The sequence below is a fragment of the Sarcophilus harrisii genome, chromosome 1 (genome assembly GCF_902635505.1).
Source record: "Sarcophilus harrisii chromosome 1, mSarHar1.11, whole genome shotgun sequence".
NCBI classification, from domain to species: Eukaryota; Metazoa; Chordata; class Mammalia; order Dasyuromorphia; family Dasyuridae; genus Sarcophilus; species Sarcophilus harrisii.
Window position 1 is genome coordinate 447,114,082 of NC_045426.1, and position 27,190 is coordinate 447,141,271.

Below are 27,190 nucleotides of genomic sequence, written 5' to 3' on the forward strand. Positions count from 1 at the left end.
AATAGAGGTGTGAAAGAGGTAGAGGAAGATGAGCAGGAGATAGTGGACAAAGCTTTAATCAGAATTGGCGCAAATAGGAAATAGCATATGTATAGATGCAAAAATTATCTTATTTTATAGGGAAGAAAGGATAAGGGGAAGGATAGGGACTAATAGAAGGGACACTTGGGAGAGGTGGTAATCAGAAGTAAAACATTTGTAAGGAGGAATAGAATAAAGGTGAGAGAAAGAATAATGAAAAATAGGATAGAGGGAAGTACAAAGTTAACATAACTATAAATATGAATGGAATGAACTCATCCATAAAATGGAAGTAGCATAATGGATTAAAAACCAGAATCCTAGAATCTGTTGAGAAACACAAAGTAGTGAAACATTTACAGAGTAAAGGTAAGTGACTGAAGCAGAATGTTTTAGCTGAAGCAAAAAAATTAGGGATAGCAATCATAATCTCAGACAAAGCAAAAGCAAAAACACATCTGATTTAAAAAGATAAGAAAGGAAACTATATCTTGCTGAAACAGGTACCATAGATAATGAAGTAATATTAATACATGGATCAAATATTGTAACATCTGCATCTACAGGAGGAAATAGACCATAAAAATGTACTAGTGAAAGACTTCAACTATCTCCTATCAAAACTAGATACATCGAATAAAAATAAGTGAAATATAAAAAATAAACAAGAAAGAAGTTGAGGTAAATAGAATTCTGGAAAAATTAAATGTGACAACTCTCTGGTTAAAGCTGAATGGGAATAGAAAGGAATATGCTTTTTCTCAGCAACACATAATACCTAGGAAGAAATTAACCTTGTGTTAATTTAAATGCAGAAAAGCAGAACTTTAAATGCATCCTTTTCAAATCATAATGCAATAAAAATTATATTTAATAATGGACAGTGTAAAGATAAAAACTAATTGGAAAGTAAATAATCTAATCCTAAAGTAGTGAGTCAAAAAAACAGAAACAAAAGTGAGACAACGTGCCAAAAATTGTGAGATGCAGCCAAAGTGGTACTTAAGAGAAATTTTCTTTCTTTTTGTTTGTTTTTTTTGTTTGTTTTTTATTTTCAAAACTTAGCATGGATAGTTTTTCAACATTGACCCTTGCAAAGCCAAATTTCCACCCCTTCTCTCCCACCTCCTCCCCTAGATGGCAAACAATCCAATATATATGTCAAACATGTTAAAATATATTTTAAATGCCATATATGCCTCCATATTTATGCAATTACGCTGCACAAGAAAAATTAGATCAAAAAGGAAAAATAAGAGAAAACAAAATATAAGCAAACAACAATAAGAATGAAAATGCTGTGTTGTAATTCACACTCAGTTCTCACAGTCCTCTTTCTGGTTATAGATGGCTCACTTCATCACAAGATCATTGGAAGTGTTCTGAATCATCTCATTTTGAACCATCTATCAGTATTGATCATCATATAATTTTGTTGCCGTGTACAATGATCTCCTGGTTTTGCTTATTTCACTCAGCAGTTCATGTAGGTCTCTTTAAGCCTCTCTGAAATCATCCTGCTGAGCATTTCTTATAGAACAATAATATTCCATAATATTCATATATCACAACTTATTCAGCCATTCTTCAACTGATGAACATCCACCCAGTTTCCAGTTTCTTGCCACTACAAAAAGGGCTGCCTCAAACATTTTTGCACATGTGGGTTCCTTTCCCTCCTTTAAAACATTTTTGGGATATAAGCCCAGGAGAAACGCTGTTGGATCAAAGAATATATGCACAAAGAGCATATGGACACAGTTCCAAACTGCTCTCTAGTTCACAATTCCATCAACAGTATATTAGTGTCCCAATTTTCCCACATCCTCTCCAACATTCATCATCTTTTCCTGTCATTTTAGCCAATCTGAGAGGTATGTAGTGATACCTCAGAGTTGTCTTAATTTGCATTTCTCTGATCATTAGTAATTTAGAGCACCTTTATATGGCAGGGATAATTTTCTCTCAATTGCTTACATCAGTAAAACAGTGATAGAGGGGAAACATGAATTAAACATTCAACTAAAAAAAAAGACAAATTTTAAAATGTCCACTAAATTGGAAATCCTGAAAATTAAAGGAGAAATTAACAAAATGAAAGTAAGAAAACCATTGAATAACTAAAACCAAAAGTTGGTTTTATGAAAGAAAAAAAACAAACTAAAGAAAAGAAAATCAAGTTAACAGTATCCAAAATGAAAGGGGTAAATTCACCAGTAATGAAAAGGAAATGAAAACAATTATTAGGAAATAATTTGCTCAATTATATGATAATAATCTATCTAAATGAAATGGATTAATGTCTATTAAAAATTGTTCAGAATAGCAAAAGAAGAAAGAGAATACTTAACTCAATTTTTAGAAAAAGAAATTGAACAAGCTATTAGAACTTAAAATTCTTCAGGGATAGATGGAGTCAAAGAGAATTCTACCAAACATTTAAATAAAAAATTATCCCAAAACTATATAAACTATTTGAAAAAATAGGTAAAAGAGGAGTCCTACCATATTCTCTTTACAATATGGTGCTGATACCTAAACCAAGAAGAGCACAAATAGAGAAAACTATAGACCAATTTCCCTAATGAATATTGATGCCAAAAATGTAAATAAAATACCAACACGGAGATTAAAGCAATATATCATAAGAAGTATACAGTATGACCAGGAGGGATTTATCTCAGGGAATGCAGGGCTGACTCAATAATAGGAAAACGATCAGCATAATTGACCATAATAAAACCCATTAATTATATCATCTTAATATATGCAGAAAAAGTTTTTGACAAAATATATCCATTCCTATTTTGTAAAAAAATAACACTACAGAGCATAGGAATAAATGTAGCTTACTTTAAAATGATAAGTACTATTTATCTAAAACTAGTAGCAAGCATTATCTATAATATGGATAAACTAGAAGTTTTCCCAACACAATTAGGGTGAAGTGAGGATGTTTATTTTCACCATTATTGTTTGATATTGTGCTGGAAATGTAAGTTATAGAAGAGAAGAAAAAGAAATTGAAGGAATTTTACTAAGTGAATGAGGAAACAGAACTATCACTCTTTAGGGATGATATAATGGTATACTTAGAGAATTCTAGAGAATGAACTAAAAAACTAATTGAAATAATTTTAGCAAAGTTGCAGAATACAAAATAAAAATCAAAACTCAGCAGAATGCAAACAGCAGTGAAGCAATGTGTTATGTGACCTTGAAGATTGCCTTATTATATAAATTTACCTAAAGGCAACTATCATTTGCTTATAGCCTTGTGTTTTTATATTTTCTTGATAGAATCACTCAGAAATTTTGTTTAAAAAAGGAAAAATAATTTAAAACCAGTTGAAAATAATGGTACATTTTATCTACCATTTTAACAGCATAATTATCAGTCACATAAGTACAATGTAGGAAGTCCCTTAAAGCATTTTTTCCCCACATAGTTGACAGCCTAAATGATTTCCTCCTAAAAACTACATACTCATATACACTTGACTATTTATTAATTTGCTAATGGCTCCTCTTCATATAAAGTTGAATGATTTTCCTATATATCTTGGAAATGAGACCTTTATCAGAGAAACTTACTTTGTTTCCATTTGTTGACTTTTCTTTTTTTTAAATCTGGATTCATTTTTCTTGTGCAAAACCTTTTAAATTTCATGTGATCAAAATTGTTCATTCTACCTTTAGTCATTTTGTATCTATATTTGGTTATTAATTTATCCCTCTTCATAGATTTGACAGCTAATTTATTCCTTTTTCCTCTTTTTTTTAATGTCACCTTTTATGTTTAAGTCATATACCTATTTGGAGTTTATCTTGGTATTTTGGTATTGGTCTGTACCTAGTGATTAATTGTTTCACTTAATTTTTTAGTGGCCTCTAATATTCTCTAAGGAAATCGACACTTGCAAAAAGTGATAATTTTGCTTTTTCTTTGCCTGTGCTCAGTTCCTCATCTTATTGTTATAGGTGTCACTTTCAATTCTATATAGAATAATAATGATGATAATGACATCCTTGCTTTGTCTCTCTTTTTATTGAAAAAGGCCTCTGATTTATTCCCATTCTTTATAATAATGGCACTTGATTTTAGAGAGATACCATTTATCATATTAAGGAAAAGCTCTATATTTCTATGCTTTCTAGTGATTTTAAAAGTGATCTTTGTATCTTTGCAAAAACTTTTTTTTCATCATGTGACTTTTTGGTTCCCTGTTAATATGACCAATTGTATTTATTGTTTTCCTAATGTTGAATTATCTGGATTTTGATTTTCTCTGATTTATACTAAGACCATATTTGTATTATACAAGGAATTTCATAGGACCTTTCCCTGTTTTTTTTTCATGCAGCTTGTATAATTAATACAATTAATTTTTAATTACTTTTTCTGCAAAGATTTTATAGAATTTGCTTATCATTTTGTCTGGTCTTGGTATTATTTTCTTTTGAAGTTCATTTATGGCTTTTTCAATTTTTTCTAAGATTAAGTTATTTAAATGTTTCTTTTTCTATTAAATTGGGCATTACACATTTTTTCATGCATCTTTAATTTAGTGTTAGATTTGGGGGACATGTAATAGGATAAAATAAATCTTAATTTCTTTAGCTGCTTCATTTGTTATTTTACTTTTTTATTGTGATAAACTTACTATTTTTCTTTTATTAATCAAGTTTGATAATTATCTATTTTTTTCTTTAAAAACCATTCTTAGTTTTACTTATTCAATATGATTTTGTTTTGGTTTTGCTTTCAATGTTAATCTCTTCTTTGATATTCTGGATTTCTAGTCTGATGCCTAATTGGGCTTTTAATTTATTGATTTCCTAGATTTTCAAGTTACTTGCTTATTTTATTGATTAGCTCTTTCTTTTATTGGTGGAAGTATTTAGAGAGAAACATTTTCCCCAGTCCTAAAAATTTGTTATGTTTTTGCATTGTTGTCATTATCTGTAATGAAATTGATTTTTTTGGGGGGTGCTTTATTCTGTTGATTCACTCATTGGGTTTATTATTTATTTATTTGTTTGTTTTTTTGGCCAAGACGGTTATGATTTGCCTGTTTGATTTGCCCAGGCTCACATAGCTAGTAAGTGTTAAGGTTGATTCACTATCCACTGCATCATCTAACTGCCCTTGACTCACCCTTTCTTTAGATTTAAAATGTTTAGTCTCCTATTGTTTTATTAGCAGCATTTTAATTGAATATATTTTTATGTATTATAGTCCATAAAAGATGAATTTAGTATTTCTTTTTTCTGCATTTATTTGTGAAGTTTTTATATTCTTAATATGTGATCATATTTTGTGAAGGTACAGTATAGAGCTGAAAACATGCACAATTTTTTTTTTCCCCATTCAGCAGTCTCCAGAAGCCTATCATATTTAATTTTTCTAAAATTCTTTTCAGGTCTTTAACTTCTTTCTTGGGTTTTGTTTTTGTTTTTGTTAAATTTCTTTCTAGGCCTGGAAATGGCAAATTGGGCCTCCTACTCTTAAGTTTTTTTTTAAACCTCATTTAACTTTTTCTTTAAGTATTTAAATGCTGGCTATTTGGTACATATATGTTTAGTGTTGACAGAATTGATATTTTTAATGTTGAAATTAATTCATTGACTGTGATATATTTCAGCAAAATGTAGCTTTCTTCTTTATTACGTTGTCTGAGATAAAGATTACTATGTTCGCCTTTTTTTTTTTAACTTCAGTTGAAGCATACAGATATTGCTCTAGCACCTTATTTTTAGTTATATATGTATTTTTCTGTTTCAGGTGTTTCTTATAAATAAGCAACATATTGTTCAATTCTGGTTTCTAATCTATTTTGGTATCCTTTTCTGTTTCATGTTCTTTCTGTTTGTGTTCATGTTATAATTATTGTGTATTTTCCAATTGTATAAGTTGTATTAATTAGAAAACAATGCATTTTGAAATTTTACTTGACAATAGCAATAGTGGCTGTGGTGTTCTTCTTTTATATAATATAATCATTCTCTGTGAGATCAGGTTTCTTGGGGAGGTTTTCTGGAGGCAGCCTTAGTTTCAGTTCAGTTCACTTCACTTCAAATGCAGCCAGCTGATAAAATCCAAATGTTTATTTTCTCCTTTCAAGTCTTGTCTCTTTCCTTGGGCCCAGTTAGCTTTAATAGAGACCTATCTCTCTCCTTGGTTCTAAGAGCTCCCTCTGAATGTCTCGACCAAATCCAAAGGTTTGTCCTTCGGCCTCCAGCCAGCACAAAGATGGAAAATGGAATGAATTTGACTCCACCTCTGAGAGTGGGCTTCTGTATCTCCCAGAGTGCTCTTTGGCCCTAAGAGCTTCTTGCTTATATGCTGTGCACTGAGTATACACCAATCATTATTTCACTGGGAAACCATTATTTGTTGTAGGATTAAATCAATTCTAAACTAGATTTAAACATTGTCTCCTAAATTGCACTTAGTACCTTATTTCAAGTTCTGGCCCAAAACAGTGACAATAATAGCATTTATATAATTTTGTTTTGCTTTGCAAAGTGTTTTACAACCCTCATTTGATCTGTATACCAACCTTATAATGTTATTATTTTCCCCAATTTTTTCAGTTTTGCAGATGATGGCCAACAGAGGTTAAGTGACTTGTTTAGAATCAGATAGCTAATGTGTCTGAGGCTGGATATGAATGCATGTTTTTTTGACCTTAAGTCCCAGTGTACTAACTAGCTGCAAGATCATGTCTAACGTTCATAACTCTTCTTGTTCATGGATTTTAGTATTTTAAAGTGATTGATCTACAAAAAAACACTCATATTAAGATTATTATATAACACTGGGGCAAATAACATCTGGTAGTTTCAGAATTTAGAGTCATTTTAAGAGCATATTACATTCAAACTAATAAACCATTTTTCCTTCTCTTTGTGGTAGTGTAAGTATCTACACTAAAAATTATCACCTATTCTACCTGATGAGTCCATTTTAGGTTCTTTTATTGCAGTGTTAAAAATAAATTACCATGCATAGTTTTAATTTTCACCAGATTTCTTAATCTGATACATTGAGAAAAAAAATTTTACCTTGATATCTGTGACTGATTATATTATTTAAAAAAATTATTATTATTATTATTTTTGCTGAGGCAATTGGGGTTAAGTGACTTGCCCAAGGTCACACAGCTAGGGATTGTGGTCAGATTTGAACTCAGGTCCTCCTGACTTCAGGGCTGTTGCTCTTATCTACTGTACCAACTAGCTGTCCCTGATTATATTTTGAAGAAGGGACCAGACTTTTAAAAAGCATGTCTACTATGTTTACTACATGTCCTATGTTTACTAATATGCAGGTGTGAAGGAAACAAGGGATAATATTTTTAACTATAGTAAATTTCTAAAGATCATCATTATTGAATTCATTATAGTCTGGGGATTAGAGTTTTAGAGAGACCAGAGTCTTTGAGTTCTATTCCAAGTTTCATTGCTTTATATCTGAATATATTATTACTCATACTATCATATCTCCATATATTTAAATAAGTAGCATCATTTATTTATGTATCTCACAAAAGTTTGAAGGCTTTTTAAATTACAGTAAATAAAATTATTTTTGATCACTAACAGGTCAGAAATTTTAACCTTATGTATGTAATATTTAGCACTTGTGTGAATCAAGGTTAAGTAATTTTTGGACTGGAAACCAGTGACTAGTACCTTTATCTTAGATTTGTACAAGATGCATTTTGATAAAACATCTTTGAGTGGCTCTTGCTAGAGTTAGGATTATGAGTCACATGAAAGTATATAAGAATTCTGGATTTAATGATAGTAATGGAGTAAACCTTTTTCAAAAAAGCATTATTAAAATCTAGGAGATTAAGAGCCACACTAAGATATCTAATTACTATTATTTTGGGAGAGAAAAGAGTTAATATATTTAAATATTTGATGGTGAAGCTGATCTTGTCCACTGGCAAATTGAAAAGAAGACCAAGAATTAAGATAATTGTATATTTTAAAATATTTAGTAAAAAATCAAAATGAATATCTCTTATTCAGCCCATAATTATCATAATATCATTAGCTGTTTTAGCAGTCATATCATTCATTTGAATTGCTGTCTTAACTCTGCCTTCCCCCAACCTGTACTGGTAACATTGTTTTTTTAAATTCTTTTAAGATTTTACATATACTTATTAGGTGGTCTACTCCCCATTTTCTAAACTGTATAGTTTCCCTATAAATAAATAGTGAACTACATTTCTACAATTATGCCATTATAGCATAGTGGGCAACAAAAAGGGCTACTTAAGATATTGCTTGTGGATTCTGGGGAATTCTGATAACTCCATTTAAGACACAATGATAGTTGACTTGTATAATCCTATAAAGTTTATTTCCAAGTTATTCTAGGCCTAGCTTAAGATGTTGATTCAATAATTTCAGACTCGAGGGCTAAAACATAATAAAAAGCACTCAAGAATCATAAAATATAATTAAAACCAACTTCACTAATAATAGATTTTAAAAATCCCTTTTTTAAAAAGGGTCAAAATAAAACACTACTCCCCTCCTCCTGCAGAATTGGCGCAGCAAATAGTCAGTTAGATCAGAAAGATGTACTTGGAAGGCAGCAGTAAGCTCAGATGAAACTTCTGGCTTCTCCATATGCTAAGCCTTTTTATACCTTCTCCCCCAGACTCTCCACCCCTTTAAAGAACCAGTCCAACACCTCCAGCCAGAGTTGTGCCTGATTTCTAAAGTTCAGGGCAGGGTTGCTGAGAAAGGAAGAGAAAAGGGGTGAGGAATAAAGGTAAGTAGAAAGAGGGTCTAACTGAGGCCATTGCAGGAACCCTATCCTCAATAGTGCACAGACATAATAGGTTGGCTTTTCCTCCCTGGAAGAAGCCCCTTGAACAAAACAAACACAACTCCAATCATATCCTATCATTTCTGAGGTATTTCTATTAGTTTTTTTTTTTTTTTTTAAAGCACACTTATTATACCAGTAAAGGAAATCCCAACATTTCTGCAACTTGAACACTCTTTAGTACCCCTGGGTGGCTCTTAAATAAGCATTTACTAGACAACTCCAGTATATGGTATACGAAGCACTAAGTCACTGGTGATACAAAGACAAAAAATAACTCAAAACTTCATGGAATTTATAGTTTACCCACAGGCTACTGCCACAAGTACACAAATGGGTATGCTATTAAGACAGGGAATTATTAGAACAAAGAAAATTACTATAAGCTAAGTGATAGGGATTAAGAAGAGCACCAGCCCTGAAATCAGGAGGACCTGAGTTCAAATGTGATCTCAGACACTTAACACGTCCTGGCTGTGTGACCCTGGGCAAGTCACTTAACCCCAATTGCCTAAGCAAAAAACAAACAAAAAAAGAATTACAAGGGTGCAGGCAGACTCTTCTTATATCAGGCCATCAAATTAATTTGGTTCAGCTACCAAATAATGGGATATATAAAACGATACGAGTTATGGGCTAGTACTCCAAGTTGTTTCAGAAAATTTTTGTAGGATTAGACATTCTCTAAATCAAGGCGCAAAGTTTTATTACACTACTAAGAGAGGGCTAAATTCTAAGAGAAGTTAGCAAGGAAAGCAGTTTTAGCAATTAACAAGGGAAAGACAAGTTCCCTAATGGAACTCACAATTAACTAGGAGGAAGATGCCTTTAAAGTAGGGCAATTTGGTGATTGTGGGGCTAATTCCAAAAAGAGCTTAGGGTTCTAACAGGTTTTACTTATTGGAAGGAGGAAAAACATCAAGAGGCTTGGTCATTGACAGATATGAGCAGATCTTTTATAAAGGAAATACAACCTCAGGGGTTTGATATAACTTGGCTTTCTGATTGGATATGGTAAAGGTAGGATTTCTAGAGACCTCCACCTGGAGTGAAACTGAAATCAAAAATATTTGAACAAAAGGCATACTTAAAATGGAGGTAATCCCAGTTAGACCCATTCCTGCTTGCCTTAGGAAATATCATAATCCTATAAGGGTTTTCTCTGCTAAAGTCTTTCTCATCACTATCAAGGAGCTCATCAGTAGCTAGGAAAATTTGGAGGAGGAGAGAATTTTTAGCTGTGTATTGGTGGGGGTTAGAATCTGGGAATTAGAGGTTTCACGGAACAGGTGACAACTGGTCAGATGATTGAAAGAAGAGAAAAACTTATCATTCTAAGATGAGGAAGAAGTACATTCCAGGCTTAGTGGATAGTTTGTATAAAGACAAGAGTTGAAACAAGAGTTTGAGTTTGAGGAACAGCAGTAGAAGTTGTTAAGTCTAGAAGGTCAAGTAAAAGATCTTTGGATGCAAGGCTAAGAAGATTACATTTTGATCTATAGGCAATAAAGACCAATGACAGTTTTTTTTGTATGTGACATGTCAGACAGATCCATTATGAAATTTATTTTTGCAATTATGTGGAAGATAAATCGGGGAGAGAAGAGACTGGAAGAAAATAGGAAGCTCAATTTAGATTAGTGCATTAGTCCAGCTGAGAGGTGATGGAGACCTGAAATTTAGGGTGGAGCAGAGTGAGCATAGGAGACAGATGAAAGATGCTGTGGCTGTAGAGTTTTGGCAACCGATTACATTTTGGAGGTGAGGAAAAAGGAAAAGGCCAAGAGATAGTGAGATTTGACCTTGGGTGAGTGGAAGTGTGTGTTAATATAATAAATGCCTTACCCTTAATATAAATACAGAAGTTAGGAGGGAGGCAGTTTGAAAGAAGATAAAATGCTAGTAGGACATCCAGGTCCAACATGAATGGCTACAATTCATTAGAGACATTACTGCTGTATCTGTCAATTTGAGAGTTATCTCTAATATTTAAAACCATGAAAGTGGTTGAGATCAGTAAGTGCTGAAAGAGACTAAAGGTGGTTCAGAAAAGAGCTTTGGTGGGGTGTTTTAATCTACATTTAGAAGATAACAAGAGGATGGTAAGCCAGGAAGGAAACCAAAATAAGTCAAATGGATTTGAAGAGAACCATTGGGGAACAGTTTCAAGGATTAATCCATCAATAAATGTTTATTATGAGCTGGGCACTAACTGAGCGAAATGTTGGGGATATATAAAGAGACAAAAGACAATCCCTGCCTTCAAAGAACTTGCAATCTAATGGTGAGAGGGGAGAGTGAAGACGCAACTTGCAAACAAATATATACAAAGCAAGCTATATACAGGATAAATAGGAAACAATTAATGGTGGAAATATAGAAATCAAGGAGGATTGGAGAAAGCTTCCTGTAGAAGAAAGGATTTAAATTGGGACTTAAGGTAGTCAAAGAGGTAAGTAGTTGGAACACAGGAAAGAGAGCATTGGAGCACAACCAGAGAAAATGGCTGGTGTAAAGAGATGGAGTATCTTGTTTGTAGAACAGCCAGTCACTGGATCAGAGTACTTGCAGGGAGGAAGTGGGTTAAGAAAACAACACAGCATTAAAGGTAAGTGGGAGCTAAGTAAATTATCAAGGACTCTACAAATGAGAAAATGCATTTTGTATTTGCTCCTGAAGGCAATAGGTAGCTACTGCAGTTTGATTAGGCTCAAACTTGTACTTTGAGAAAATCACTTTACTGGCTAGATGATTGTAGTAGGGAGAAACATGAGGTAAGCAGACCCACTAGCAGATTATTACAATAACCTAAGGTGATGAGGGCCTGTAATAGAATATGGACAGTACCAGAGGAGAAAAGGGGATGTAGAGATGTTGCAAAGGTGAAATCAAAAACCTTGGCCTAATGGATTAGATATGTGAGGTAAGAGATAGTGAGGAATTCAGGATGGCTCCTAGATTGCAACCTTGAGGGATTGGGATAATGGTGTTAGCCTCTATAGTAGGGAAGGTGAGTGGGAAGTTTAAGGGGAAGATAATGTATTTAATCTACTGGACGTTCTAGTCCAAGATGTCAAACCCCTAGGGTTTGGGGTAGGAAAGGTAGATTTGCAAATCATCAGCAAAAAGATAGTTAAGAAATCACTGTAACTTGTTAAGTGAAAAGAGAAGAGGGCTCCAAAGGAAGAAAGTAGCTAGGAGTAAGTAGTGAGAGAAAGAAAGAGAAACAAAGACAGAGAAAAGATTATCCCATTTTATTGCCTGAATTAACTCTTCACACTGTTGTATCAGTGGTAAGTAGCTACCTGAAGGGACCCAAACTGGTTCATGCCAACTTAGAGGAAACGGTACAATCCATCAAGGGAGGTCCAACTGCCATAGACCCATGGGGGTCTCTCTAAATATGTGGGACTGAAAATGACTTTTGCACAGATATATACTCAATGAAGTTGCTGGCCAGAGGTTTTTTGTCTATCATTCATGTGGTAAGCTCTATGAACTCCCAAATGGAATATCCCTCTATCCTAATAATTCATTTATACTTTTTCTAAAGTATTCAGACAAGCCCCTTGTGTTGTCTTGCTTGGGCTCTGTTGAAAACCTACTGCTTATTTCTTTATTATATGGACCTGTTATTTTCCTCTTTTACATGATAGACTTATTTGCTTTTTCCTATTGAGTATTTTGATACCTATAAAACCAGACTCTTCCTTAGCTCATTGTCAGGTGGTATTTCCTATTAGACTCCGAACAACTTCAGAGTAAGTGTTTTCCTTTACTTTTCTTTGTATCCCCCAGACACATGGTAGCCACTTAATAAGTGTTAATTGACTGATGAACCCAATGCCATAACTCTATGCTCTGCCAAACCACAAATGACAGACTACTGATTGCCCCTGGTCAGGACGAGGGTGAAAAGGATTAAAAAAAATCAGTCTATAAATTTTAGCTATATTCTTTTGCTTGCATATACAAACACATTTTTCTAACCAACATTTTCTTTTGTGTTTCACATTAGGAACATATCTTCATTTTCAAAAGAACAAAACAGAATGCCAGTACTCACTCCTGAAAACAGATATTTAACTTCTAGAGTCACCAAAAGTTCACTTGATGGCTGTTTTCTTTTTGAAAAAAGCTGGAAAAAAGCTGCTCTTGAAACACAAAAGATGAAAAAAGGTAATGCTACTTTATTATTTTTTATGCTTCAGAAGGAATACTTAGTAATATCTCAAATTTACAAAGTAAAATGTTAAAGCCTTTATCAGACATTTTATAATTAACCTTATAATGTTGCAGGTAAGGTAGGCTTATTTTAGGGGAAAAAAAAAAGAAATGAATAGAGGTTATGTATTTTGGTTATTCAGTGAGTCTGTCTGTGGTAGAACCAGAAATAGAAACTTTCTTTTTCTCTAGTGGCTGGTACTATTTGTACTTTACAGTCTAGAAAAAAAAAAGAGGACCTGGGCCAAGTGTTAAGGACTATGCTTAAGTGAAGGGGCAGCTCAATTCTCTGAGAGCCTCCACAGCTGTGAATCAAACTTGAAGGAGTTGCAAAGCAGCCTTTACTAACGCGAATGTTCCTTGTGGATTGGGAATGAAATAAATTGGAGGTAGAAGGAAGAGGAGAGAGGTCAGAGAACGCAACTGCCTCTCAGTCTCCTTGTATCATCATCATTCTCTCACATGAAGAGATCCATTCTACAGGTCTGGGTTAGACCTCCAGAAGCTTCTGGCAGGTGGCTCCTATATCACAACAGCTAAGGGAAAAAATCTTGAAGGGCTCCTTAGGAAGAGGGGATGCCTGGGAATTAACAGGAAGAACAAGAATTATTGAGGGAAATGGAGGAGTCATCAGAGAAGTGAAAGATCCAGGAAGGTATAATCCTGTGGAAGCCAAGGAAATAGAGAATATTAAGGAAGAAATAATGACTAGCAGTGTCCAATATCACAGAAAAATAATGGAGGATCAGGATTGAAAAGATTCAGGTATTTTGCAATTAGATTGTGATGGAGTATTAATAAAGTAGTTTCAAAATAGTAGTGGACATAGAAGCTAGAATGCAAAAGGTTGACTAAGTAATGAAGTCCAGGAATTGAAGACTCTTTCTAAAAGTTTGTCTATGAAAGGAAAGAGACACATGGGATGGTATCTTATTGGAGTAAGAACAATAAGTTTGAGAAAAGGTTTTTTTTTTAATAGAGGAAATTAATGAAAGAAAAAGAAAATGGGGAAGGGGAGAGAGAGAGAGAGAGAAGAGAAGAGAAGAGAGAGAAAATAAAAATGGAAGAGAGAAGGGATGACTAATGGTAAAAAGTCTTAGAAGAAGAGATAAACTTTAAAATTCATAAACTGGTCCTTTCTTACCTTCTTACACTTTACCTTCCCTCCACACACACTATAATGTAGATACATTGCCTTTTAATTCCCAAACAGGAAATTATAAACAGGGCACTCTACCTCCACCATGCCTTTGCATTGGTAGCCCCTCATTCCTGAAATGCTCTGCCCTGTTAATAGGTTTTTGAGTTTTCCTGATTTTTTCAAGGCTCAGTTCAAATTCTACTTTCTTTAGCCTGCAACCAATCTCCAAGTTGCTAATTCTTTCTATTAATTTCGTTTATATCTTGTATGAAGTGTTACTTACATAATCTCACCCATTAAAATGTTAACTTCTTGAGGCCAAGAAGTGTTTTTTGCTCATTTCATGAAACATTTGCTTATTTCATTTGGTTGTCTCCTTTTGTAAGGCCCATGTTGAGTACAATCCAAAAGACTACCATAAAGTAATAAGTTTATGGGGCAATCATTTGCTGTGTAGAAGAATTTTACAAGAATTTACCTATATCTTTAAAAACCAAGTAAAATATATATATATCTTGAACTCAATGTATTGGTGATCACAGAGGAAGATGAAGTGAAAATTATTGGGAAATATTGTTTGATATTAAAAAATGAAAGAGGTTAAAGGCTTGTAGATTATATAGAAGCCTTACATATATATTTCATCAGTTTTTTTTTCATGGAGAGAATTGGGAGATGCAGGACTTAGTGAACATCAGAATGCTACATTTAGAAAACAAGATTAAGATAAGTGCATTACACTATGTGCAGGTACAATGCCTACAACTGAGTCTAATTTAAGTAAACTGTTCACTCCAGAAATGGGAAATGGATAAAAGTAAAGAGTGATTCTTTCACAATTTTAAAAAGATGTTAAGCCATTTGAAAGCAGTTGTCCCCAAAACAAAAGAGACCCAGAAACCATCTCATCTCAGTCAGTAAACATTTGTTTTGATTAAACTGAGAAACATGGCAGCCAAGGACAACTTTATGGAGAAGATGATGAAAGGATAAGAGTAGGTTATATAAAAGTAGGCCACAAAGTGTGACATTAATAGAGGAGAAAATGATTATGCGTGAAGCCCAATAAAGATAAGTTATCCTGACAGCATAGACATAGATAAAATAATTTGTAAATTATTTGACCTATAAATACAAATAAAACTGCAAGAATAGTAGACAAAATCAGCATCATCAGCAACAAGCATTTATTCTGCTGTATTGGGCATAATGAGAAATAATGAGAAAGGCAAAAATCCAGTACTTACTTCAAGAAACTCACATTCTAATTGGGGAAAGACAACTTGTAAACCACAGATCGGTAGCTACATATACACATATATACTCAATATACATAAATGGTATCTTGATAGGTATCACAGAAGAAAAGAGGTAAACACTAACAGTGTGGGTAGGGATGGGGAATGGGTGGAGGGATCTTTGTAAAGGCCTTTTGTAGCAGGTAAGTCAACAAGCATACATTAAGCATCTGTTATGTGCCAGGCACTCTGCAAAGCATTGAGGATACAAAGAAAGGCAAAAACAGCCCTTGACCTCCAGGAGTTCACAATCTAATTGGGGAGACAACATGCAAACAGCTATATACAAATAAAATATATACATAAAAAATTGGAGAAAATAATAGAAGGAAGGTATTAGCATTAAGGGGGAATGGGGCAAGGCTTCTTGCAAAAGGTTAGATTTGAGCTGACTCTTTATGGAAGCCAGGAGATGGAGATGAGGAGCCAGAGTATTTCAGGAATGAGAGAGAGCCAATTAAGAGGCATAGAGTCAGGAGATGAAGTATTATGTATCACACATGGTAAGAAGACTAATTTTCCTGAATCACAGAGTATGTGGAGGGAAGTAAGTATGAGGAGCCTTGAAAGGCAGGAAGTGTGGATGAGTTTTAAAAATCAAACAGATGGTTTTATATTTGATCCTACAGGTAATAAGAAGCCACTAAAGTTTATTGAGTAGTGAGGTGATATAATTAGATTTGCACTTTAGGATAATCAATTGGATAGCTGATTGGAAGATAACCTAGAGTGAGGAAAAACTGTGCAATGCTTTCAGTGATCTCAAGATGTTCCTTGTCCCAGAAACACATTTTTAATACCAATATTCTACCAGTTATCCTATATAGCTGCCACTTCTGGATTGTGACAATTTCAGAAGAATCATATGTAATCCAAATGCAATGGAAAGGCATAATGGCATTATAAGTATATTGAAGCATATCACCAATAATAACTTTTTCATGAGAAATGACAACAAAAATGTTTGAATATGTATGATCAGAAAGGAACCACATTGGTTTTAGGTAAGGAGAATGCTATATTAAAACATATAGAGAAAGCTTTTTAGCATATCAGGTACATCATGGATTCATGGAAAGACATGAACAAGAATTCTACTGGGTTAGATTAAATGAATTGGTTATAAGATATGCTAGTGAAGCCACGTCAATGGAAAATCTCAAATGAATTGAAGTATTGAAGTAACTATGTATAGTTACACAAATTTGAGACAATGGTTAGATCTCCGTAATTTTAGTCAAAATATTTACAGCCCTATTCACATCATTGATCCTACCCAGTCATCCAGTTAACAACCCGACAAGTTTACCAAACAGTATGAAAGCTCACCTTCAAGCACAACTAGACCTGGCTTCTGTAATATTTAGTCCTTGGGAAAAGTTCTTACTTAATATCTGCTTTTGATTACATCAACTATATACAGTGAACCATGCTAGATATTAAGAATATTGAAGATGGCAAGGATACAAATATAAACAAAATACAATTCCTGCCTTCATTCTGAAATTTATAGTAGAACTGATAGGCATGGAGTTGGATAATGTGATTACATAGGAACAAATTATATTGAAATACAGTTATCAAAAATGTTTTTTAAGTTCACAGATCCCAGTTTGAGAAACCCCTCAGTTAAAGCGGCTCTAAGGTCCCTTCCAGTAATAAAGTTATTTTTACCATCATTAATAAATACTTAATGAATGCCTTTATATATGAAAAGAACCATATCAAATTAGAGATACTTGATGTAATCCCTGTCCTTGAGATCTTTAGGCTTCAGTTAGAGAGACAGGACACAATACATGAGAATACATATAAAAATGGTAAAGACAATATATACTATATTGAGGTGGCTCAACTATAACTTGGAGAAGGAATATCTAGTCCATTGAAGGTCACATTAGACCAACACAAGAATTAAGGCAGTTTTCAAACATGCAAAGGTATCCTATTTATTGAACATAGTATTTATTAAACATAGCTTTGTAAGACTATAGTTATTTATGTGTCTCTATTCATATGGTTTTATTTCAGTTTTGAACATTCATAGAATATCTGTATATTCACTTTTGGAATTGTTCACTTTTCTTATTGTTTTAATAACTCCAAAAGTGATACTAACTGAAGCTGGAGACTCCCAAGTTTATATTTAATTATTAACTCTCAACTATGCTTGTGATTCTGAAACTTTACATATATTTTTCTGTGACAGTAATGGCTTAGAAACACTAAAATGATAAAATCAAAATTACTTCAATGAAATTATTATATGTGGAAATAAAAATCTTCCACATAAAGGTGTTACATGAATTTAAGATATTTTTTACTTTTAAAGGAGCAATTTAAAATATTTTTGTGTTTATCACATATTATTTTGAATATAAAAATATTGTGTTTATGATCAAGCAATAACATATTTCTTTGAAAACATTTAAATTAGAATATTCTTCCATATTTGGCCTGAAAGATTTCAAGGAAGTGGATACAATTCCATCTCTACCAGAAGTCCAAACATACAGAACAAATACAGAGACTCCTTTAGATGTACTTAAAAGACATCCATGTGCTGCTTTGAAGACATCTAAAATCAGGTAGATTTTATAAAAATCAATGTACTTTAGTAGAATATTTATTTAATCTTACTGATATAGAGGCTTCTTTGTAGAAGTGCCTTTAATTACTTTTTTTGCCAATTATAAATATAAATACTCTAATAAAAATTTTAAATTTTCTGCTTCAGTTGACAATTTCTACATATTAAGTGTTTTTCTTCCTTTTCCAAATTTGGGTAGACAGGATGGAGTTATGTAATTTTCTTTAGAAACTGATGGCTTTTATGATTAGTCTGGAGAAACTATATGCATAGGAACTTGTTCATGAGAGAATTAGAGATTTTAACATTAAACTCACAAATAATAAGAAAAATAGTTAAAAATGAATATTAAGAAATTTTATACTTGCAGTGATTTGAGAGCAAGAGTTCTTAACTTTTTTTGAGTCATGGACCTTTTTGGCATTCTGGAGGAACTCATGGATTCCCCCCTCAGAATTTTTTTCAATGCTTACATTTAAATTGTAGGTTAATAAAAACAAAGCTGTAATTTTTTTCCTATCTAAATTCAGGCTCTTTGAAGGATATCCATGAATAATTTATGGATACATAGACCTCAGGTTGCAATAGAGGTAGAAAATTAGTTCCCTTGATGACTTATTTATCCGAAGTGATAAAGGATAGTTTCTGCTATTACTCTTGTAACTATCCAGTTCATTGAATATAGAACCCAGCATATAGTAGAGAAACATTACAGCTTTCTTAGCTAATTAAATGAGATAAGAAGAAAAGTTAAAAAAAAAGTGAACCTTATTAAAACCATGATGGTGTTTCTGTTCTCTTATATGCTTTTTCTTTTAATCTAGCTTTAATTATTCTCGATTTCTTATATCTATATATTTTTTCCATCATTTGATTCATTCTATAGATTGCCAACAGAGAAGAACTCCAGGAATGAAATTTCAAGGTATGTAATGGTGAATTTTAGAATTTTTAGAGCAAATAATATATTTGAAAAAATGGAAAAAAATACTTTCAGTTTTGAAGAAATGTGAGTTCAAATGTCAAAGAATTATATATACTCTTTGGGTATAGATGGCTCGCATCATCACATGATCATGGGAAGTGCTCTAAATCATTTCATTATTGAAGAGAGCCATGTGCATCAGAATTGATCATTGTATAGTCTTGTTGCTGTGTACAATGATCTGCTCATTTCACTTAGCATCAGTTCATGTAGATCTCTTCAGCCTCTTTGAAATCATCCTGCTTTTTGTTTCTTACACAACAATGATATTCCATAACATAGAATAACTTAGTAATTCAGTCATTTATTGAACAATATTGCTGTTATGGAATACAACATTCTCTTGAGTTTGCTCACTTTTTATTATTTCATGAGTCTTTCCATGTTTTTATAAAATCAACCAGCTCATCATTTTTAAAAACACAATAATATTCCATCATAATTATATTTCACAACTTATTCAGCCATTCCCCAATTGATAGGTATCCCCTCAATGTCCAGTTCTTTACCACCACAAAAAAATGTTGCTGTAGATATTTTAGAATATATAGGTACTTTTCCTTTTCCTCTGATCACCTTGGATGTAGATGTAATAGTGGTATTGCTGGTTCAAATATTTTGGGCATAAATCCAGATTGCTCTCTAGAGTAGTTGGATCAGTTCATAGTTCTACATTATTTTCTCCTTTTATCATTTCAACCAATTTGATAGATGTGAGATGATAACTCAAAATTGTTTTAATTTGCATTTTTCTAATCAGTGGTGATAATAGAGCAGTTTTTCATATGACTATATATAATTTTGATTTCATTGAAAATCTGCCTGTTCATATCTTTTGACCATTTATCAATTGGGAAATGACTCCTGTTCTTAAAAGTTTGACAAAGTTCTTTATATAACTGAGGAACTGTCTGTAACATTTTTCCCCCAACTTTCTTCTTTCCTTCTAATACTGACTACATTAAATTGTACAAAAAATTGTATAAAATCTTTTAAATTTAATGTAGTCAAACATTATTAGTTTCTCATCTTAACATGCTGTCTCTTTTTTATTTATGAATTCTTCTCTAATCCATAAGTCTCATAGGTAATGTGTTCCATGTTGCTTATATCTTCTTTTATATCTTGGTCTTGCATCCATTTTCACTTTATCTTGGTAAATTAGAGTAAGATACTGATCTATATTTAGTTTCTGCCAGACTGCTTTCCAGTTTTCCCAATATCTTTTATTATATAGTGTATTGTTATCCCAAAACACAAGATTACTATAATTTACTATCATATAGTATATGTCTTTTATGCTCCACTGATACATATTTCTAAGTCAGTCCTAGATAATTTTTAATAATTACTGCCTTCTAATAAAGTTTAATATCTGGTATTGTCAAAATAGTTTACCCCTAAAAATATGCCTGAAAAGTTGAGCCTAATTTTCATTGAAAATAAAACAGACCTTTTAGAGAGAAGTATCTGAATCATTCCCGAAAATGAAATTCTCACATGTTCATTAACTATTAAAAAAGTCTAAGTTGAAAGAGAGAGTAATCATCAAAGAACAACAGGATTTACAGGGCTAAAAATTAAAGGGGAATTTAAAGGGTAAGAGAAACAAGAAGAATCGAATTAATATTACATGGATTAAGTCCTATTCTTCTGTTTAAGTGGACCAGTATCTTTTCTAAATTGGGAGAATAACACAGTAAGAATTATTTGAGTGGGGTGGGTGGAAGCAAAAGGCAAAGGAGAGCTGCAAATGTAATCTTAATTCACCTGAATGTAATCAACAAAAGGGATGATAATTTTTTCAATCTCTCAAAAAGGTTGGAACTCTGGGAGAGGAGGGTGAGAGAAGAAGAATCAAGGTACTCAAGTCGGGAAGAGGATATGAAGTGGTATCATTGTAACATGCTCTCATGACAGGGTTGAGGAGTGGAGAGAGGCCTCACAATGGACTTTTTGTGGGGAATGAGAATTTTAGGAAACTACTATCTATTGAAGCAAGGTTGTGTGTCCCAGAACTGTCTCTTGCCCCAAGAGATAGGGTGTGTGTATCTTAAAGTTTGTAGGTATTAGTGGATAGTCCTAGACAGCAGTTTTTTAAGTTTTATGAATTTAAAAAATTTCTTTTGATGTTTGCATTTCTACATAATAAATTTTCTTTGTAATCTTATTTATTTTGTACATTTAAAAGCCCACAGGCTTCCCCACACTGCCAAAGAAGTTCATATAAGAACCTCTGACTTAAAGACAAGATATATATATATATATATATATATATATATATATATATATATAGTAGGCCTGAGAAGTGATTTGTAGAGGCGTTTCATTGAGTGGGTCTCATTATGTGATTTAAAGTGACTCCCATCAAACTTTGTGGCCTTTTTTATAAATTGATAATTTTAGAAGATATGGCCTAGAAAAAAATCTCAATCTTAATAAATTAAATAAAAAAGTGAAGATATAGTGAAATCTACAAGTTCTCTTAGAGAAATAGACAGAGGAGGTAGCTCTGATTACCAGAAGCACTAATTTACTTGAGAGATACAGAATAAAGAAGGTCATATAAATGTTTTTGATTGGGAGAACAAAACTCATTTATCTAGTCAGAAATAAAAATAAGGAAGAAGAAGTAAATGAATACTTCTTGGAAAAGAATACCACCAAAGAATGTTACTTAAGTTAAAATGAAATGGGGAAGAGGGGGAAATAAAAAAGAATGAAAGAGAAATTTTTAAAATTCCCCCCTCTCTCCTCCCCCCTCCTCCCTCAAGGCAATTGGGATAAAGTAACTTGCCCAGGCTAGGAAGTGTTAAATATCTGAGGTCGGATTTGAACTCAGGTCCTTCTGACTTCAGGGTCAGCACTTGATCCACTGCACCATCTAGCTGCCCCTAGAAATTAAAACTTTAAATAAATTAAAGAAATTTTGGATAGAGCAACTGCTGAGAATTTGCAGTAGGACATAGGAAAACTTGTAGGAATAGACTAGGGTCACAGTCACATTAGTACAGCTAAAACTAAACACAGGAACAGAGTCAGATTACTAATTTAAGAAGAAAATATCAATACAAAAAAATAGAGAAAAACACAAACCTATCAATTATAATCTTAAATGTATATAGACTAAAAAAGTTCACAAAATCAATAATAGTAAAATAAATAAAAAATAAAACTCAGTAATTTACTGTACGTCATAAATTTCTCTTAAAACAAAGATACATTATGTAATGATAATGAGAAATTAGAGGAAAATTTACTGTGCATTGAGCTATTACTCAAAAAAGTAGGAATAACAATTATGCTATCAAATAGGCCAAAATGCACAGCAATAAATGTGATAAAGAAACAAAACTATCTTTTCAGACAAGGAAATAACATCATAATTAAAAGTTTGTGTTCCTAATGGCATAGAATCTAAATATCTAAAATAAAAATGAATTAACTTGCAAAAAGAGATAGTGAAAACAATTGTAGAAGATTTTAATCTCTCTCAGAACTGGTTAAATTTAACAAATTGATTTAAAAACAGGACAATATACTGAATACTCTGTTGGAAAACTGAATACACTGTTGGAAAAAATATAGGTTTGTAAAATATGATCGCTTCTGAATGAAAGCATTACAAATATAATATTTATTTGTGTCATTTAATGGGGTTTGGGAGTGTGTATGATGAGATCTTGGATAACGAGGAGGGCATTGTTTACAGAGATTCAGATTTTTTCTGCCAATCTGGAAGCCCACCTACTCTTTGAGGTAAATACAGAGGAGCACTGATAGGATTAATAAATGGATCCTTTTGGTTTTGTTTAGGCCTTTTGTTCAAGTGGACTTTTGATTATAGTTCCATCCCAGGTGGAAATCTCTAGTAATTCTATCTTAATGTATCTAATCAAAAAGCCCAAGTTATGCTGTCAACTCCATGAGGTCATATTTCCCCTATAAAAGATCTGCTCATACTATAGATTCTAGTCTTCCACTATACTTCTTATTAGAGCTAACTCCTTTTGGCGTTAGCCCACCATAAGGGCATCTTCTCCTTAATAGCATCTTTTTCCTTTGTCTAAGCCAACAAATTTTTCTGAGGCAACTTATGATGCTGGCCCATAACCCTAATAAGGTTTGGGAGTATCATCTTATAACTCAACACATGACCCCAAAAGTATATTGGGGTCACAGTCAGTGTGTGGAGCTGTCGCAAAAGAACTTGTAAGCTTAGACCTTTTCAAGAGGCAAAGATTTTATTATGCTATGAATAGTGGGCTAAATCCAAAAGGAGTTTTAGCAGTTAATGAAGGGAAAAGCATGGCATATGGGGGATTATGCCATTGACTGATGGGCTAATTCTCAGAAAGGAGATAGAATCAAAATAGGAATTAGCTATTGTGGTACTTAACAAGAAAACGAACCCCAAAAAGGAATTAGCCATAACAAGGAGGAAGAAACCATGAGGTGTGGCAAGTAGGGGATTACAATGATGGCCTAACCCTACAGTTACTGTGGGACTAGGATGATTTTGTCATCAGGGAAAAAAGGCCTGTTGCAGAACAAAAGGCCCACTTAAAATCCAGGCATTCCTACCAGTGCTCCTTCCTACTTCTTCAGAGTAGCTAGGCTTCCAGATTACTCAGGCTCTCTCCTGATACTACTCCTTGCTACCAAAGACCAGGGGGATTTTATTCAGCCCCCATCAATATTATAACTTTACAAAAATGGATCATGTGCCAAGGCATTGGAAAACTACAATTAAGAAAAAAGACAGATATGGTAATGTTTACAGAACATTTACAGTAAAGTAGTAATTAGTATGGGGAATATAAATTAAAAGTACAGTTCTAAAAGGACATTGAAGAGATCTTTTTATATGATAAAAAGTCATTTGTCTGCAAGATTTTTTTTGGTATTGAAAAATTCATTGTAATTTTCCATATAAATAGAGGTGTAAAATTTCCTGCCCAATTTTTTTACATAGTTATAGAAATATTATAATAGCTTATTTTTCAAAATACATTCAAAGATACTTTTCAGTATTCACCTTTGCAAAATCTTGTATTTCAGATTTTTCTCCCTCCCTCTCCACCTTCCTCCTCCCCTAGACAGCAAGTAATCTAAACATATTTTCATATTTATCATGCATAAGAAAATCAGATCAAAAAGGGGAAAAAATGAGAAAGAAAAAAAAAAGCAAGCAAACAACAACAAAGGGGTAAATATTATGTTGTGATCCACATTCAGATCCCTTAGTCTTCATCCTAGATGGAGATGGCTCTCTCCTTCAGGAGTCGATTGGAATATCACTGAATCCCTTCATGAAAAGAGCCAAGTTCATCACAGTTGATCATCACATAATCTTGTTGTTGTGTATAGTAGGCACCAATTCATGTAAGTCTCTCCAGGCCTTTCTGAAATCATCCTGCTAATTATTTTGTATAGAAAATAATGTCTCATGGCATTCATTCATTTATTTATTTAATTTGCTCGTTTATTTATTTAACTTACTTATTTTATTTGTTTATTTTGCTGAGGCAATTGGGGTTAAGTGACTTGCCCAGGGCCACACAGCTAGGAAGTATTAAGTGTCTAAGAGTCACATTTGAACTCAGGTCCTCCTGACTTCAGGGCTGTTGCTCTATTCACTGCGCTACCTAGCTGCTCCTTCCATAGATAGCATTTCCCAACTGATGGGCATCCACTTAGTTTCTAGTTTCTTGCCACTACAAAAAGGGATCTAGAAATGTTAGTGAAAGCAGTAAGACAAAAAAAAGAAATTAAGGAAAAAACATTCGCAAAGAAGAAAAAAACTGTCCCTATTTACATAGTAATTTACTTAAGATAAAAATAGGGAATCAGGAATGAGAGAAATGATTACTAATAGCTAATGATAATATCATATTGATCATCATCGTAATCTTGTTGCCGTGTACAATGATCTTCTGGTTCTGCTCACTTCACTTACCATCAGTTCATGTAAGTCTCTCCAGGCCTTTCTGAAATCATCCTGCTGGTCATTTCTTACAGAACAACAATACTCTATAACATTCATATACTATGACTTATTCAGCCATTCTCCAACTGATGGGCATCCACTCAGTATCCAGTTTCTTGCCACAACAAAAAGGGCTGCCATATTTTTTGCACATACAGGTCCTTTTCCCTCCTTTAAGATCTCTTTGGGATATAAGCTCAGTAGTAACACTGCTGGATCAAAGTGTATGCACAATTTGATAACATTTTGAGCATAGTTCCAAATTGCTCTCCAGAATAGCTGCATCATTTCACAACTCCAACAATGTATCAGTGTCCCAGTTTTCCCACATCTCCTCCAACATTCATCATTATTTTTTCCTGTCATCTTAGCCAATCTGACAGGTGTGTAGTGGTACCTTAGAGTTGTCTTAATTTGCATTTCTCTGATCAATAGTAATTTAGAGCACCTTCTCATATGAATGGACATGTTTCATTTTCTTCATCTGAAAATTGCCCATTCGTATCCTTTGACCATTTATCAATTGGAGAATGACTTGACTTCTTATAAATTTGAGTCAATTCTCTGTATATTTTAGAAATAAGGTCTTTATAAGAACCCTTGAATATAAAAATGTTTTCCCAGTTTATTGCTTCCCTTTTAATCTTGTCTGCATTAGTCTTGAATAATTTATTTTTTAAAAATGATTTGGAGCTATACAAAAGAAATCACTAAACTGTCCACACATTTTGACCCAGGGATTCTGTTACTAGAAGTCAAAGTCAGGAAGATCTTTTATATGCTGAAAGATCTGCAGAAATTCTTTGATTGTAGCAGAAAATTGGAATGCCCATCAGTTGGGGAATAGTTGAACAAATTTTAGTAGTTGAATGGAATGCAGTATTATTAAACTATAAAAAATTATTCATATGAGGATTTAAAAAAAACACATGTAGACTAGAATGAACTGATGCACTGAGAGAATGACCAAGAAAACAATATACAGTAAAATATGTGTGTGTGTGTAGTGTGTGTGTGTGTGTGTGTGTGTGTGTGTGTGTGTGTAGTATGCAAAAGTGACAATGAAATGAAGGTGAACTTTTTATAATTGAAATGACCAAACTTAGCCCCAGAGAAGAAGTAAAGAAATATATTTCCCTCTTTTCCTTCAAGAAATGAGGATTGCATGAATGCGGTGTGTCTATTTGGATGTGGTCCCTCTATTAGTTGGTTTTACCCAGTTGCTTGTCTTTGTTAAAAGGAAATCTTACAGTGGGGATGAAGAAGAGCACTATCTACCAAATGGCTACTATAAAAACAAAAGTAAATAACGTAACTTAAGGGCAGCTAGATGGCGCAGTGGATAGAGCACCAGCTCTAAAGTCAGGAGGACCTGAGTTCAAATGTGGCCTCAGAAACTCAATACTTCCTAGCTGTGTGACCCTGGGCAAGAAACTTAACCTCAGTTGCCTCAGGGGGGAAAATGAAACTTAAAAAGGAAATAGGCAATAGTGCACACATCAGTTCTTCCTCCTAAAAGAAATGGAGAGGGAAAAAATCAAGGATGATTTTTAACTTTCAAACCTGCATGGTGAGAAAAGGGTGGTATCCTCAACAGAAATAGGGAAGTTTAGAGTAGATTTGCTAGTATGGATGAGCTCCAACAAGAAAAATGGGTTCTTTACCAAAAAAGACAACTGAAAAGGTATTAACTTTTTCATTTGCCTCTTTCCTCATCTATACATAAAGTTTTCATGAGAATTGTTTATGAATTCATTTAGGGTATCCTTAACGAAAATATGAATAAGTTAAAAGACAAATTTTCTGAAACTTAAGTCATTATGGTTTTATAACTGACTAAGAGACATGAAATTTGCAAGGTCTCATTCTGTCTACTATTTGTTGATTATTTAAAAAAAAACAAACGTTTGATTGGCAAAACAAGATGGCAACCTTAAGTATTTTCCTAAAATTAAGTATCTCTCAGGTATGTGTTAAAACCATACAAGCCTGACAGATAAGACCAAAGATGACCTGAAGAACTCTAATGATTCTATATTTTCAGTGTGAGCATTTACACCTAAGAAATCAGAGCTTGATTTATTATTT

General features: G+C 33.2%; 1 protein-coding gene across 10 annotated transcripts in view; it reads left to right on the forward strand.

Annotated features, from left to right (window-relative positions):
• The window catches only part of C1H8orf89 (chromosome 1 C8orf89 homolog), a 126,829-nt gene that overhangs the window by 27,720 nt on the left and 71,919 nt on the right, over window positions 1-27,190 (forward strand). For 6 of the 10 annotated variants that reach the window (XM_031946256.1, XM_031946255.1, XM_031946258.1 and 3 more), the window contains exons 4-7: window positions 12,894-13,054; window positions 17,976-18,126; window positions 19,015-19,053; window positions 20,934-20,975. In XM_031946256.1, coding sequence (XP_031802116.1) covers window positions 12,894-13,054; window positions 17,976-18,126; window positions 19,015-19,053; window positions 20,934-20,975 — 393 coding nt within the window. Of the gene's footprint in view, window positions 1-8,704; window positions 8,819-8,866; window positions 12,637-12,893; window positions 13,055-17,975; window positions 18,127-19,014; window positions 19,054-20,933; window positions 20,976-27,190 lie in introns of those variants that run through there. The other 4 variants (XM_031946261.1, XM_031946262.1, XM_031946263.1 and 1 more) reach the window with 3 other exon arrangements.